The sequence below is a fragment of the Stegostoma tigrinum genome, chromosome 6 (assembly GCF_030684315.1).
Source record: "Stegostoma tigrinum isolate sSteTig4 chromosome 6, sSteTig4.hap1, whole genome shotgun sequence".
NCBI classification, from domain to species: Eukaryota; Metazoa; Chordata; class Chondrichthyes; order Orectolobiformes; family Stegostomatidae; genus Stegostoma; species Stegostoma tigrinum.
This window is the reverse complement of record NC_081359.1, coordinates 14,559,352-14,576,299: the sequence shown is the minus strand read 5'-3', so window position 1 is coordinate 14,576,299 and position 16,948 is coordinate 14,559,352. Positions and strand designations below refer to the sequence as shown.

Genomic DNA, 16,948 nt, shown 5'->3' with positions numbered 1-16,948 from the left:
TAAACATTTTAGAGAAATCTGATGCAATTTATAAATTGCCGATAACTGCTGTCCACTTCTGGGTCGCACATTTTAAGAAGGATGTCAAAGGGGTTGGAGTGGATGCAGAGGAAGTTCACCAGAGTGGTACCAGTGATGAGGCTTTTCAGTTCAGTGGGGGCATTAGAGAAACTAGGATTGTCCTCCTTAGGGCAGGGAAGGTTAAGTGAGGTTGAGTACAGATGCTCAAGATTCTGAGACGTTTTACTTGAGTAAATTAGGGGGATCAATTTCCAGTAACAGGGTGGTCAGTAATCAGAAAAATATCGATAAAATGATGTGGATTTGACCCCACACATTCGAAGGCTACATAAGGTGAGGTGACTATGGTAATGTGTCTATGTTTGCATGTGTTTGTGTCTGCTTAAAATTGCACGTGAAGTGTATGTATGTCTGTATGTATGGGAGTGGGCATTTATTCATAAATGTGTTTTTGCATCAATTTTCTTAGCGATTTTTGTGTATGTACATTTGTGTACATGTGGGCTTTCCATGCTGTTTGCTCCTTTATGAGCGATGTAATTTCTCCCTACCCTGACTAACTGTATTCGCCCAAAGCATTCTGCCTGTTCTGTTTACAGCAACATGGTGTAGTAATGTCCATTGGAATTATCTGAAAAGGTTTAATTAGATTCACTGCCATTAATCTTTCCCACTACTATTAGTATTTATAGGTATCGGGGCTTAAGTTACTGATACCGTGTGGGGAAGGAAGACAAAGTCTATGACAGAAGATTGACTCTATCTTGACAATAAATAAAGCTCTACTATATGATACTGAATAGTACAGAGTGGCATGGTGGCTCAGTGGTTAGCACTGCTGCCTCACAGTGCCAGGGACCTGGGTTTGATTCCACCCTCCAGCAACTGTCTGTGTGGAGTTTGCATGTTCTCTGCACGGGTTTCCTCCAGATTGTCTGGTTTCCTCCTGCTGTCCAGGGCTCAGCAGGTTAGGTGGATTGGCAATGCCACATTACCCTGTAGCATTCAGGAATGTGTAGATTAGATGGGTTACATGGGATGCTGTGAGGGTTGGTTTGGCCTTGTTCGGCCAAAAAGGGCCTGTTTCTACACTGTAGGGATACTATGAAAGCTTCTTCTATTCCTTTTGAGATGTATAATGAAGTTTGGAATCATTGCGATGATCCAGGACCGAAAGTCAGCAATACATACCCGAATCCCTTTCTTTCCTGTTAGACCCGGCTCTCCAAGATCACCCTGAAACATAAAAGAGGTGTTTTGTTACAAATCCAGCCTAACAGTGTTTGGAAATGAACTTCTGAATAATCTAAATACAATCACCTTCGACCCCAAAGGACCAGCAGGACCTTCAACTCCCGGGAATCCAGGCATTCCTATGGGCCCCGCAAAACCAGGCAAACCTATTGCTCCCTGAAAAACAAGAAATGGATTCAGACATTAATTAATAATTACCATTGATGAGTTCAGAGACAAGCAACAAATCAGAGAAATCTGAGAGTAAATTTCACCAATGTGCTCCATGTAGGTACCCTTTCAGTGTAATGACATCCCCTGTCCAACAGAGGCACTGAAGCATAACGTGATACTTTTACACAGCCTCCTGACGACAGTATCAGGAATGATGACATTCCTGAAGACTGGATGTTGACATAGGAATTTATACCAGCATTATGAAAAACAAAGTACACAGTTAATTGCTGTATAGCTTGAACCGAATTATTTCAGGTCCAATAACCTGCTGTTTAGTAATCACATAATGGTTACTGATTCCCAGGAAAACTAATGAAGGATAAAAATGACATGAGAAGCACAGCAATGCTAAGGATTGCATTTATTGCAGAATTAGAGTAAAAAGATGAAAGAAACACTCCATTGTTTGCAGACGACACAAAGGTCGGAGGTGTCGTTGACAGTGTAGAGGGCTGTTGTAGGCTGCAGCGGGACATTGACAGGATGCAGAGATGGGCTGAGAGGTGGCAGATGGAGTTCAACCTGGATAAATGCGAAGTGATGCATTTTGGAAGGTCGAATTTGAAAGCTGAGTACAGGATTAAGGATAGGATTCTTGGCAGCGTGGAGGAACAGAGGGATCTTGGTGTGCAGATACATAGATCCCTTAAAATGGCCACCCAAGTGGACAGGGTTGTTAAGAAAGCATATGGTGTCTTGGCTTTCATTAACAGGGGGATTGAGTTTAAGAGTCGTGAGATCTTGTTGCAGCTCTATAAAACTTTGGTTAGACCGCACTTGGAATACTGCGTCCAGTTCTGGGCGCCCTATTATAGGAAAGATGTGGATGCTTTGGACAGGGTTCAGAGGAGGTTTACCAGGATGCTGCCTGGACTGGAGGGCTTATCTTATGAAGAGAGGTTGACTGAGCTCGGTCTCTTTTCATTGGAGAAATGGAGGAGGAGAGGGGTCCTAATTGAGGTATACAAGATAATGAGAGGCATAGATAGAGTTGATAGTCAGAGACTATTTCCCAGGGCAGAAATGGCTAGCACGAGGGGTCATAGTTTTAAGCTGGTTGGTGGAAAGTATAGAGGGGATGTCAGAGGCAGGTTCTTTACGCAGAGAGTTGTGAGAGCATGGAATGCGTTGCCAGCAGCAGTTGTGGAAGCAAGGTCATTGGGGTCATTTAAGAGACTGCTGGACATGTATATGGTCACAGAAATTTGAGGGTGCATACATGAGGATCAATGGTCGGCACAACATCGTGGGCTGAAGGGCCTGTTCTGTGCTGTACTGTTCTCTGTTCTATGTTCTATGTTCTATTATCATGCAAGGAAATGTTATGGTACACTTTGTAGAGTCCTGGCTTGGAAGGAGTACCTACAACATGGCCAGACAGGCAAATACCAACCTACAAGTACCTCTGACCCACACCTGTTAGAAAGAAACTTGGAGCCTTTCCAATCACTATGCCCAGTTCCAGGCTGCTAGTCGATGGAGGTGAGCTCCAGCCCAACACTTTACTGGAATAGCTAAACCCTGAGTGGTCACTAATGTTACATGCATCATTGAACAAGAGGTGTCTTACGTTAGAACTGGGAAGCTCTAGCGGGTTCCTATTAAATATAACCTTTTCTATGGACAATTGCAAATCACAAGCGATATCTCCATCACATTAAAGGGAAATGTTTCAAATTATTTGCATAAAAGAGTCAAAAATTTCCTCTTTATTCATAGTTTCTTGAAAATGAAGTCTCGGGTAGAAAGGGAATGAAGAAGGCATTTGGTATGCTTGTCTTCATTGGTCAGTGCATTGAGCACAGGAGTTGGAAGGTCATGTTTTGGCTGTACTGGACATTGGTTAGGTCACTTTTGGAATACTGTGTGCAATTCTGGTCTCCCTGCTATAGAAAGGATGTTATCAAACTTGAAAGGGTTCAGAAAAGATTTATAAGAAGGTTGCCGGGTTTGGAGCATTTGACATATAGGGAGAGGCTGAATAGGCTGGGGCTATTTTCCCTGGAGCATCAGAGGCTGAGGGGTGACTAGAGGTTTACAAAATCAAGAGGGGTGCAGATAGGGTAAATAGACATGGTCTTTTCCCTGGGCTAAGGAGATCCAAAACGAGAGGGCATAGGTTTGTGCTGAGTGGGGAAGGATTTGAAAGGGGCCTAAGGGGCAACTTATTCACACAGAGGGTGGGGCACATGTATGGAATGAGCTGCCAGAGGAAGTGGTGGAAACTGGTACAATTACAACACTTAGAGGGCATCTGGATGGGTACATGAATAGGAAGGGTTTAGAGGGATATGGGCCAAATGCTGGCAAATGGAACTAGATTGATTTAGGACATCTGGTCAGCTTCGATAAGTTGGACTGAAGGGTCTGTGTCCACGTTGCACAGCTCTGTGACTCTTAGCTAAGGTGACAGCTGCTAATCATCCCAGCAGCTCACAGGGGTGGTGCGGTGGCTCAGTGGTTAGCACTGCAGCCTCACAACACCAGGGACCCAGGTTCAATTCTATCCTTGGGCAACTGTCTGTGTGGAGTTTGCACATTCTCCCTGTGTCTGTGAGGGATTCCTCCCACAGTCCGAAGATGTGCAGGCTAGGTGGATCGGCCATGCTAAATTGCCTGTAGGGTTCAGGGGTGTGTGGGTTATAGGGGGATGGGTCTGGGTGGGATGCTTCAAGGGGCGGTTTGGACTTGTTGGGCCGAAGGGCCTGTTTCCACACTGTAGGTAATCTAATTTAAAGGGCATATTTACTTATCTTGCTGCTGAAGTGTCAGTTTCCTCATTGTAATCCAATGGGAAATATTATGACAGAGAGGTTCTTATGAAGTTATTGCCCCATTAAGAGTGAAACCCACCTGCTAACCTTTCTCCTGTGTGGTGTATTCTCTGCTTAACATTCATACTGGGAAGCAGAAAGCCCGCAGTGGAATCAAGCTGTTGGCAATGTTGTGAGAGTTTGATAGTGGCAAAGGAACATTATTGCCAGTCTGTTGGTCAGTTTGACTTTCACTCCACCACTGAATCCTGTGAGTTTGTTAGCACGGAAATGCTACAAATACTCAGTGATGTCAGACAATCTGATTTCTCAACAAAATTAAAAGCATTTCCAGATGTCTGGAGTCAGCTCAGTGAACCAGGCTGACCGCTGCTGGTTAGAAGAAATCCTCCATTTCCACACTTTTGTTCGCTGCTCCAGACCTTGTCACTTTGCGTTCACATCAAAAAGGACATCTGAGAAAGGAACATTTCACTTCCCACAACTCATTGTGAGCTTGTAGTGTTAGAGTGTGAGCTCTTTCATCGTGATGCTAGCCTTACACTGTAGGCATGCTGTAATCAAACCTTGATGTTGAACACAGTCCCCTCTAGTCACACTCAGTGTTGAAAAGCAGCAGTAACCTTATGGTTACAAAGGGTCAGTGCTTTGAGGTCAGTATCTAACTGAGCTCAGCTCCCACACTATTACCTCGCACACACACACCCACCCACACAGAACAGCCATAGGAAATTATACTTTCTCCCCCTCGTCTGACCCTGGGAAAGGGAATGAGGCTTTTGAAATCCCAGACGGTGGGAGAAGCAATGTCAGGTATGGAGCAGCGAAGATTGAGGCAGTGGGGAAAATGAGTCAGTGCAGCAATGGGACAGTGGGAGATGGGGCAGCGGAGGATGGGGCAGTAGGAGATGGGGCAGTGGGAGATGGGGCAGATGGGCATGGGGTAGTGGGAGATGGGGCAGTGGAGGATGGGGCAGACAGACATGGGGCAGTGGGAGATGGGGCAGTGGAGGAGGTGGTAGTGGGAGATGGGGCAGTGGAGGATGGGGTAGTGGGAGATGGGGCAGTGGAGGGTGGGGCAGATGGGCATGGGGCAGTGGGAGATGGGGCAGTGGAGGGTGGGGCAGACAGGCATGGGGCAGTGGGAGATGGGGCAGTGGAGGATGGGGCAGATGGGCATGGGGTAGTGGGAGATGGGGCACTGGAGGATGGGGCAGTGGGAGATGGGGCAGTGGGAGATGGGGCAGACGGGCATGGGGTAGTGGGAGATGGGGCAGTGGAGGATTGGGTAGTGGGAGATGGGGCAGTGGAGGATGGGGCAGGCGGGCATGGGGCAGTGGTGGATGGGGCAGACAGACATGGGGCAGTGGGAGATGGGGCAGTGGAGGAGGAGGTAGTGCGAGATGGGGCAGTGGAGGATGGGGCAGACAGACATGGGGCAGTGGGAGATGGGGCAGTGGAGGATGGGGCAGTGGGAGATGGGGCAGTGGAGGATGGGGCAGACAGACATGGGGCAGTGGAGGATGGGGCAGTGGGAGATGGGGCAGTGGAGGATGGGGTAGTGGGAGATGGGGCAGTGGAGGATGGGGCAGACGGGCATGGGGCAGTGGGAGATGGTGCAGTGGGAGATGGGGCAGTGGAGGATGGGGCAGTGGGAGATGGGGCAGTGGGAGATGGTGCAGTGGGAGATGGGGCAGTGGGAGATGGGGCAGTGGGAGATGGGGCAGTGGGAGATGGTGCAGTGGGAGATGGGGCAGTGGAGGATGGGGCAGATGGGCATGGGGTAGTGGGAGATGGGGCAGTGGAGGATGGGGCAGTGGGAGATGGGGCAGTGGAGGATGGGGCAGACGGGCATGGGGCACTGGGAGATGGGGCAGTGGAGGATGGGGCAGTCGGGCATGGGGCAGTGGGAGATGGGGCAGCGGGAGATGGGGCAGTGAGAGATGGGGCAGTGGGAGTTGGGGCAGTGGAGGATGGGGTAGTGAGAGATGGGGCAGTGGAGGATGAGGAAGTGGAGGATGGTGTAATGGGAGATAGGGCAGTAGGAGTTTGGGCAGTGGAGGATGGGGCAGATGGGCATGGGGCAGTGGGAGATGTGGCAGTGGGAGATGTGACATTGGGAGTTGCGGCAGTGAAGGGTGGGGCAGTGGAGGATGGGGTAGATGGGCATTGGGCAGAGGGAGATGGGGTAGAGGAGGATGGGGCAGTGGAGAATGGGGCAGTAGGTTGGAGTTTGGGGTAGGGCCATCACCAATATTGATTTGGTTCAATTCTTTTGGGGGGCAGGTGAAGGGTGTGACCTCCCCCTCCGCTCCCCTGGTGGGTTTTGAGAGGCACAAGTGTGACAAGTGGGTATACAACAGCTAGGACGGACACCCCACCTCCCTCCTGTGTGGGGTTGTGATGCCCAGGTGGGATTAAGGGAAGTAGACTGAGACCCCTCAAAGCTGAATGCTGCAGGGGTCAATGTGGCAGGAGAGGGTCCTGGTGCAATTGTGGCCGACGGGGGGTGGGTGACAGGCAAGAGTGTGACAGACTGGAACATGACACCCAGGACAGTGTGTGACAGGTGAAGTGTGACCCCCAGGCGGGAGTATGACAGGCGGAATGTGACAGGAGGCTATGTGACAGGTAGGGCTTGTGACATACCTGTCAGTCAGCTCTCCCCTCGATCCCTGCACCAGTGTCTGTGCCCGACGATGATAGCCAAGCCCAGGAAGATCATGGAGCCTGGGCAGGGTTGCCAACACGGGCCAGTCTCAGTTCACGATCTCTGGTGTTTGGGATTGGAGAAGTGACCGCACTGCAGGGTTACAGTGATCTTGAGGTGGACCCTCAGCATCTTTTGGAGCGCTCCACACTGGGGGAGCAGCTGATGGGATTCATCCTCAAAGATTTGAAGGGGAATGTCACAGTCATTAACAAGAGCGCCAATTTATTGTTTCCCCACTTAAGCAAGAATAAACCAGCTCACCGTTAAGAGTTTATAGAACTGACCTTATCTCCTTTCACACCACTGCAATCGCATTTGGAAGTTGATGTACAACCATGGCATGCCTGTTGGAGACAGAAAGGGTACAACATGAGGAGATTTGCACGCATTTCTGGTTGATTTTAATTGCTGCCTCGTTGACTTTCCTTTGGATTGGTGCTTCCAGGGCCCCCAGCAGAGTCACCACCTCCCGATGCTGTCAGTCTTGAAGTCACTGGGATGTTTGACTTCAGAGTGCACTGCAGTCCCGAATACAGCCAGGATCAATCTGTATGCACAGCCCTGCCATCCAGCAGGAGCTTACTGGCTCTGAATCGAAGGTTTTACCTTTCATGAATAATTTACCTGAATCTGTTAATGAGTGACCGTGTGTGTGATTGGAGTCACAAAAAGGGCAGACCAAGTAAAAGGAAGGGTGTGTGTGTGTGTGTGTGTGTGTGTGTGTGTGTGTGTGTGTGTGTGTGTGTGTGTGTGTGTGTGTGTGTGTGTGTGTGTGTGTGTATGTGTGTGCTTCTTTTTAGCGAGTGAGTGTGTGAAGGCTAAGGTGGGAGATTTGACATCCCTCTCTAACATTATGTGTACTCTCCTCGAAATCCCAAAATTGGAGTGAATTTAATCCAGTTTAAACTGCACCTCTGTCACTGCTTTTGTTGAAAAGATCTGTTCTTTGTTCACTAAAGATGGTTATCCAGGATAAACTGGATTGCTGGGACTGTTTGCATTTCTTAATTTCAAGGGCTTTTTCTCAAAAAAAACCTTATTCACATACTCAAATTGCCATATTTGGATCATATGTTTCCTAGAGTATTAATATCAAACCATAAAATCATAATATCAGCAGGAACCCATCCTATCCAAGTTTTACTAACCATGGACACTCACACCCAATTTATAGCAAGCTAATGCACTGCACAAACTCACCAGGTGTCCTTCAATGGCACCTTCCAAACCCATGATCACTTCTACCTAGAAGGACAAAGGCACCAGATACATCAGAACACCACCTGTAAGTTCCCCTCCAAACCACTCACCATCCTGACTTGGAAATATATTGCCTTTCCTTCGCTGTTGCTGGGTCAAAATTCTGGAACTCCCTCTCTAATGTCACTGTGGATCTCCAATATGTGGACTGCAGTGGTTCAAGAAAACAGTTCAGCACCACCTTCTCAAAGGCAACTTGGGATGGGCACTAAATTCTGGCACAGCCAACGATATTCACATCCCATGAGTGAATATATAAATAAAAATCTTCTGTTGATGACCAAAATGATTCTCCCAGAAAGCAATTAGATGAAGCATCTTTCTCACGCTCTCTCAGCTGAATCACACAAGAATATAACTAAACATTTGAAAACCACAAATGCTTTTTCCAAAGTTTTCTGTTAGTATCTCTACTGTTCTCATTTTGGCAAATATATGTGAGAGCAGCACAGGGCCATTAAAAAAAAACTTAAGAATGAATCAAAGATAACATTGTTTCACAAACAGGAAAACTCCAACAAAATCCCCTGCAAAGCAAGCCCTTAGAAGATGTGAATCAATAGCATAAATATCTTTGTTCCTCATTCAATTCAAACTAAAATCCATCCCATTGAACCTCAATTTTCCACAACAGTATGTCTTCTGTTACTCAAACATACAATTCCAGAAGGAAAAACAGAAACTTGAAGAAAGCTACTGTTGTGGTGTGATGGTTTTTATCACCATTGCAGAGTTAGAATGTCCATATTTGAGTCCCAGCTTCCTCTGGAGTTTTATCATTATACACCTGAACAGGTCGATTTTAAAAAAATGTTGCTGGATTAACTTGCAAACATTTGGGGAGTACAGTCATATTGCACAGCTCTGACTGTAATATAGAGGGCCTGTACCACAGAGAGAGTGTGCAGTCAGGCTCTTTTTTATTCATTCATGGGATGATGATATCACTGGCTTGGTCAGCATTTAATGCCTGTCCCTAATTGCCCAAGGGGCAATTAAAGCATCAGCCACATTGCTGTCAGTCTGGAGTCACATGTAGACCAGACCAGGTAAGGATGACAGTTTCCTTCCCTAAAGGACATTAGTGAACCAGATGGGTTTTACCCAACAATCAACATTTACAGTCATCGTTTGACTGTACAATCCAGAATTTCATTGGATTCAAATTTTACCGTGGTTCATCTGATAAAGTTTATAGATTGAAGATTATGGGTTGGCGGAGATAATTTTGCAACAATCACTGATATGTATGGGAAAGGAGGCTATGAAATCTCTACTCCATTACCAAACGCAGTCTGAAATACTTGCTCCAACAGCATCAACATGTATGTATTAAAGAGCTTTTGACACTACTGAATACCGCAAGATAATGCACAAAGCAATATGAAGTTTAGTAGAGAATCACTTATAGACATAGTAGAATATATGATCAAAAGCTTAATCAAAAAGATAGGTTCAGAGGAGTGTCTGGAAAGGAAAGAGAGAGAGGGCCTGAGAGCATCAGTAAGTCTGTAGAAGATAGGACAACTTTAAGACAACATTTGAAGGAGAAATTCAAACAATGTACTTAGAAAGTGATAAGTATGTGAAAGATTGTGGCAGCAAATGGGGACCAGGCAAGTTCGACTTTGTTGTGGAGGTACAGGCTCAAAGGGCCAAATGACCTCTTTCTTTGACAGAATGTTCTCTAATTCAACATCCCCTGGCACAGTCAGCCTGTGTACTCTACAGTCACACGGGGCTAGATTTTAACTTCGCTGTTCTGCTGGGACAAGAGGACTTAACTGGTGCTAAAAGGAGACAAGAATTTGAAGCTTTTCATTCTAAACTTATCAGAACTAGGACTGAGGGTACAGATTTGAACAAAGAGACACTGTTTTGTACATTAGAGAGCACTGATTGGTTGGGCCATCAATGGCACGGAAGTGCAGCATGAACATTTAACTGTCAATCTTTAATTCACAGGGCAGGTAGGTGCATTCTGATTGGTCGTGGTGCTGCCATGGGACACAGCAGGGATTGGCTGTCTCCACGGCACCTTTTATGACAACTCAATTAACAAGCAGCCTCTTCTCATCCTGTAGAAAAGTCTGTACAAGTCTGTTTCTGTCATGATAGTTCTGATAATGTGTAAAGTGAAAGCTTCAACACCTTGTCTACTTTAAAACAGTTTATATTCCGTACTATGAAGCAATTATTGATGTACCTGGATCACAGGGAATGAGGAGGACATAGGCAATAGGTTTCAATGGAGGGAGGAGGTTACCTGGACATTTGGGTTCTCTCATGCCCTATGTTGGAGGCCCAAAGGAAAGGGTCAATGCGTTGGCATGAATAGAAAGGATTAAAGTTGGAGTCAAGTTACACATTCAGGTGAGAGGCAAAGAGACCCTTACAATCCATGTCTGGGTTTAACTACCAGGTTTCTCCAGAGTCAGGAAGCCTCCATCCAAACTGAATAACTGGGAGGCTCGGAGTCTCACTCTTAGGCTTAAAGTGAGAAGCTGCCTTTGCAGAACAGCAATTAAATGTATTCCTGGAGGTTTAATCACATGACCTGCTTTGACACCATTAGGTGGCCGATGCATTAATCCCCACTAGACACCGCCTTTCTATACCGATTGGAAGGCAAAAGGCCCCATTACCCAACTGGGTATGCTTCAAAGTCAACCTGTCTTTTCCTGCTATTTTCAGGATTTTTATATCTGGCAAAGACAAATGTTCAAATAAAATGACCAAATGACAAACATATGAATCAGACGCAAAGGCCTCTGCAACTGTTCTACCATTCAAAAGATCATAGTTGATCTGATTACTCCACATTACTGCCTCGCTCCAATAAACTTTCACCCTTTTGCTCTACAAGAATCTTTCCACCTCCGCCTCAAAAGTATTCAAGAATTCTTACCACTGCCTTTTGAGGAAGAATGGTCCAAAGACTCACAATCCTCTGATATCAGCAATTTCTGCTCATGTCAATTTTAAGAAATTTTAAACTCTTAATTTAAGAAATTTGTTCTAGATTCTCTCACAGGGAGAAACTTCCTTTCCACATCCATCCCCCAGGATCCTCTTGCTTATTTAATCAAAATACCTTGGCACAGTGGTTAGCATCGCTGCCTGACAACACCTAGGACCCAGGTTCAATTTCAGCCTCAGGCAACTATCTGTGTGAAGTCCTCTCTGATGAAGGGTCTAGGCCTGAAGCATCAGCTTTTGTGCTCCTGAGATGCTGCCTGGCCTGTTGTGTTCATCCAGCTTCACACTTTATTATCTTTGCATGTTCTCCCTGTGTCTGTGTGAATTTTCTTCTGGGTGCTCGGGTTTCCTTCCACAATCCAAAGATGTTCAGGTTAGATGGATTGTTCATGCTAGATTTCTTCCAGTGTCCATGAATACCAAGATAGGGTGGATTTGCTTTGGGGGTTGCAGAGATAGGACAGGGTAGTCAGGTGAGTCTGGTCAGGGTGTTTTTCAGAGAGTTGGTGTGAAGTTGTTGGGCTGAATGGCCTTTTTCCATGCTGTGTGGATTCTTCTGAACTCCATTTGACACAAACCAGCCTAACCAACCTCTCCTCTTAATTAAAAAAAAACAATTATTCCAGATACATTCTCCGAATACTTCCAACACACTTACATCCTACCTTAAGAAAGGAGTCCAGCACCACGGAGATGCTCTCACCAATGTTGTGTATAACTGAAGCATAATCTCCCTGCTCTTGCATTGAATTCTCCTCACAATTATTGCTAACATTCTACCAGCTTCATTTATGATTTGTTGCACTTGCAACACTCACCTTTTACAATTCATCCAATAGATCACCCAGATCCCTCTGCATCTCAGTCATCTACAATGTGCTCCCTCTGTTGTATCCTCATGTCCTGTTCATTTTTTTACTTTCCTATTGATCTTCATGTTATCTGCAAATTTGGCAACAATACATTTAGCCCCTTCGTCCAGATCATTTACAGAGAGTCATAGAGTCATACAGCATGGAAACAGGCCCTTATGTAAACAGTAAAATGTTTAGGCCCCAGCACTGACCCCTGTGACACACCACTCATTCCACTTTGCCAACCAGAAAGTGACCCATATTGACAGGATTGGTAGAGAATCTCATTATTGTGTAACACTTGCAAACACTTGAAGCATCTTTAAACCGGTCACCTTGGAGATGAAATCAATAGCTGTTTCAAAGGGCCAGCACAGGGCTAAATGGCCTCCTCCTGCACTATAGGATTGCCTGATGACCCTGTTCACTAAGCACATCAGTGAAATGCCTCCCATCTTTCTCAGCATGACAGCAACACACATGATCCACATTGCTACTATTACAGATTGTTGAGTTTTGCTTCATCAGCATCCAATGCGCCCGGGTTTATCTTGTTACAGGTTAGCACAGTCGGCCAGTGTGTGGGCCACGATAACACCAACACCATACTTTCAATTCCTGCTGCAGCTCACTTCTACTTTGGGACTTGCCTGCTCAACCTGCCCACGTGTAGAAAGCAACGGCAAACCACCAGTGACAGAGACAACTCTGGACAAAGCATCAGCAAACAAAGCTTTCTGCCAGAGCACATGTGAACAAATGACTGGGTTATGATCTGTACGCAATGTTACTGTTGCAAGTCCCCATTAACCTTCTCATTATGCTCATTTCAATACGGTTATCCTCAAGTCAGGCTCCAATACGTGTCAGTGCAAGTGCCTCAGAGACATTCCAATAATAGCAAAAGTGTGCATTCATAAAGCCTCTTTAATAAAGGAAACGTATTGCAAAATGCTTCAGCTGAGTGTTGAGCACAAGAACGGACTCTAAGCCAATTTCTGAGAAAAACAGAGGTGAGTTTTAATGAATGGCTAAAGGAGGAGAAGTAGACAAATAGAAGTTACGTTTCTTTAGCACCATTCCCAACCAAGGTGAACCACTTTTGAAGTGCCATCAGTTTGTAACGTAGGAAATACATCAGTCAGCCTACACACAGCCACCTCCCACAAACAGTAATGAGATAATAAAGCGATGATCTTTAATTGGGTTAGGGATAAATGTTTGCCCAGTTCCTTTTACTTGCTCTGTACATACTTTGGGGATCTACTCTAGAGGGCAGCAGATGCATGAACATTTCTGAACCACTGCCCTGGATGCAACCCAGCAAGCACAGCTCACAGCTGAGGAACTGCATTGACTGCTCTACTGTGAAAACAATCATTGTCAAGAGCTTCAGCTTTTCAAAATATGAATTAATGGAAAAACTCTCTTCACTGTCAGTGTCTTTCACTGTCTCCCCACTTAATTATGTCTAAGAAGTCACAAACACCATATCTCTACCCTTAGGAGGTAAACACTGAATAGTTTGGAACACAATGGCTTCCAATATGTTACTAAGATTAAGATCGGCATGAATTAGGCTGAATTTCATGGAAATTTGTGCCCAGGATACTCCCATAAATAGTAAAGTGATGACTGATGGTCACAATTTTAATTATCTTGGTTGCAGCACTAATATTTTAATGAATAGGGTTTGTAATCTTGAATTACCTCTGGACATATCAAATTTTAATTCCATTTTTAAAAGAAGCCCCACATAGCCAACCTGAACGTGAACGTAAATACAATGCCCGGGTGGAGAGAGACAGCCTGGAATATCACAACTGATAAAGTGTTAAGGAAGCTTCACAGAGATGGCGTTAGATGGAAGAAATGATTACAACTGAACTGTAATCTCCTCAGAATTACCTCAGACAGTGACCATAACAGGGGAAAATGTGGCAGACGTGGAGAAAGACCTACTTAGTTTCTTCGTGTTTCAAGAATCCTGAAGAAAGGGACTAAAAACCAGTCCAACCCCGATTTGTGTGTGCTAATGGATGTGGATATGATTCAACAACGAATGTACTGTGATGGTCACTGTGCAACAATCACCCACTAGTCACACCTGGACTGCAGGAAACGGTCACTCACACTCTGAGCACGAGAAGCCAGAAAGTCAGTCAAAAGGTAAGAGGGCAACAGAATTTAAATCAACCTACAAAGCCACAGATCTCAGAATTAACTGTTCAACCACCAATACCAAAAATGATAACATGCACTGTAACAGCTAATTCTAATTCTCTAATCTCGCTTCATGAATGACTCAGAGACTGACTCTTATAGCTTTTATATCTTTTCCTTTTTTTTGGACTCACTTCTTATTCTATGTGTATGTGTGCTGTGTTAATATGTCTTCTCATGCCTACTCACCAATAAAGTTACTCTGGGTACATTTTTCACCTCTAGGCCATACAAAACCATGTGATGGTATGACATGCTACAGCATAGGGGCAACAGAGTGTCTCAGTGTTTTGCACTGCTGCCTTGCAGGTCCAGTGATGTGGGTTCGATTTCAGCCTTGGGTGACTGTCTGTGTGGAGTTTGCACGTTCTCCCTGTGTCTGCATGAGTTTTCTGGGTCCTCTAGTTTTTTCACAAAGATGTGGAGGTTAGGTGGATAGGCTGTGCTAAATTGCCCATAGTGTGCAGGCTAGACGGATTAGCAGAGTTACAGGGACAGGGTAGGGGTGCATGAGTCTGGGTGGGATGCTGTTCGGAGCGTTGGTCTGGACTTTGTGGGCTGAACAGCTTGCTTCCACACTGTAGGGATTCTACAGTACTGAGAAAAGGACCAGGGAGGGAAAAAAAATCCTTGTTTCTTCCAATCACCATCATTTAGATCAACACCAAACGACAGCTGGCCTCTGCTTTAAGTTCCAGTTCCTTTTTTAATTCATTCTCAGAGTGTGGGTACCACTGGCAAGATGACACATACTGCCCACCACGTGTTGCCCTTCAGAAAGTAGTTGTAGATGTCCTATGCCTACAGTACCTGGGAATTAGTATAAGTCTGGTTTCTAAGTCAATATAAACCACAATTTTCCTACTTGGCAATTGAAGCTGCAGCTGTAACTGACTTCTCCATCTCACTGTAAGCATGTGAAACAATTTATGAAGGGCCTGCACTTGTACCAGATTCTGAAACCAAGTACTTGGCAGCACGAATGTTCTCAAGCTCCTGTAGTTAGCTTTCTCCCTGCCCTTTTTTGCTGTGCTGATAAAGTTTCAGCTTTAAGGTTTCAATGTTCTGTCTGCAATCTGCTCAGAAACATGAGAGGTTTTAAAAGCTGTTAACAACCGTTTAAGCGGGTAAAGAGGAGTCTGCTTGATTCCGATGGGATGGTGGAGGGATGGGGGCTGTGACGGTGACTATGTTGGGTGGCCAGTGGTAGGACCAAAGGAGGTGGAAGGTCATCTGGTTAAAACTCTAGGAATCTGTCCAGCCCGAGTTGGAAACACTCGTACACACTCCAGGCAAAGTATTTCTGACACAGAATGTGGAACTGGGTGAGCCACCAGGAAGAGCACAATCATTGCACAACCTCAGCCTTGTATTTTATTGAGCACTATCACCGCGTTGGCTTTGTTCCTGTCCTAATGCGGAATTGGACTTTATTTTATGTTTCATGCATGGGGACTAGTGGAGATCCTCTACTTGCGAAACTCCATGTTAAACCAAAGTCCCAACAGATCTCCCAACACATGTTTTGGAAACAAGCAGGACATTAGTCCCAGACTTCTGCCAAATATTTATTCCTCAGCAAACATCATTTAAGAAAAATGTTTATGGGGTCTTGCTGTGCACATGTTGGATGATGAGTATCCTAATGTACGAGCGTCCAGACTTCAAATCAGTAATGCACCAGCTGTGAAACACTTTGGAATGTTCTGTAGTAACGAAAGGCTCTATATAAATTCAGGTTCTCTAATTTTCACAATGCTGGTTGTGTCTCGAGTCCATCAGCTCTGGATCCAGCGTAAGTCACAGAATTTAGAAGCAGAAATGTAACAACCCCTGTAAGTTCTGTATCTGTCTCTCAGACTATGAGAAAGGAGCTGAGCTTAGAAAGCTTGTGTTTTCAAATAAACCTGTTGGACTATAAGCTGGTGTCGTGTGATTTTTGACCTTGTCCACCCCAGTCCAACACTGTCACCTCCACGCCATCTGTGCTAAACTTGCTCTTTTCGAGTTTTTATCCAGTTGTCTTTTGAAAATCACTATTTTGTTTCCACTAGAGTCTCAGGCGGTGTGTTCCAGATCGTAACAACTCTGCGTTAAAACAACGCTTCTCATCCCTCCTCGAGATTTTTTTGCCAGTTGCCTTACATTTATGTCATAGCCCGAACCCAAGTCCTAAACCTGATCCCTACAAAGGTGCAGTCAGAACAGGCAACTTTAACAAAAGGGTTCTGGAAGGAAGAGAGATCAAAGGACACACTGAAGGAAAATGTGGCATTGGTCTAATAAAGAACAATTCCCATGAGCTATGAATTTGCATCACAATCCCTGCTCATTTTAGCTCTGGTTTTATGAAAATCCCTTTTCCATTTGCTACTCATGCAGATGCTGATTAGCTTTTGTTTGAGGAACAAATCTAAAAATTCACACCCAGCCAGTTTGATTGCAACAGGTTGCAGCCTCCTGTCTGGTCTAAGTACTCCCTCTGGCTGTAAGTCAGAAGGTTCAGGGTGGTCGATGTAATTTTAGTGACCAGTTGGAAAGTTTGCTCTTTTCTCTGTTCTAGAGCAGCACACCACAGCATCATTCTTTGTCGCAAGAACAGATAAAATAACAAATCGGAGAAAGGTTTGTCTAGAAATAAACAAGCAGCTTCA

At 45.2% G+C, this 16,948-nt stretch overlaps 1 protein-coding gene across 1 annotated transcript in view; it reads right to left on the bottom strand.

The window, feature by feature from the left end:
* LOC125453228 (collagen alpha-5(IV) chain-like) overlaps positions 1–16,948 on the bottom strand; it is a 189,164-nt gene that overhangs the window by 86,511 nt on the left and 85,705 nt on the right. Inside the window, exons 2-4 of the mRNA XM_059646446.1 lie at positions 7,263–7,322; positions 1,342–1,431; positions 1,213–1,257 (exon numbers count right to left, since the gene is read on the bottom strand). Coding sequence (XP_059502429.1) covers positions 1,213–1,257; positions 1,342–1,431; positions 7,263–7,322 — 195 coding nt within the window. The remainder of the gene's footprint in view (positions 1–1,212; positions 1,258–1,341; positions 1,432–7,262; positions 7,323–16,948) is intronic.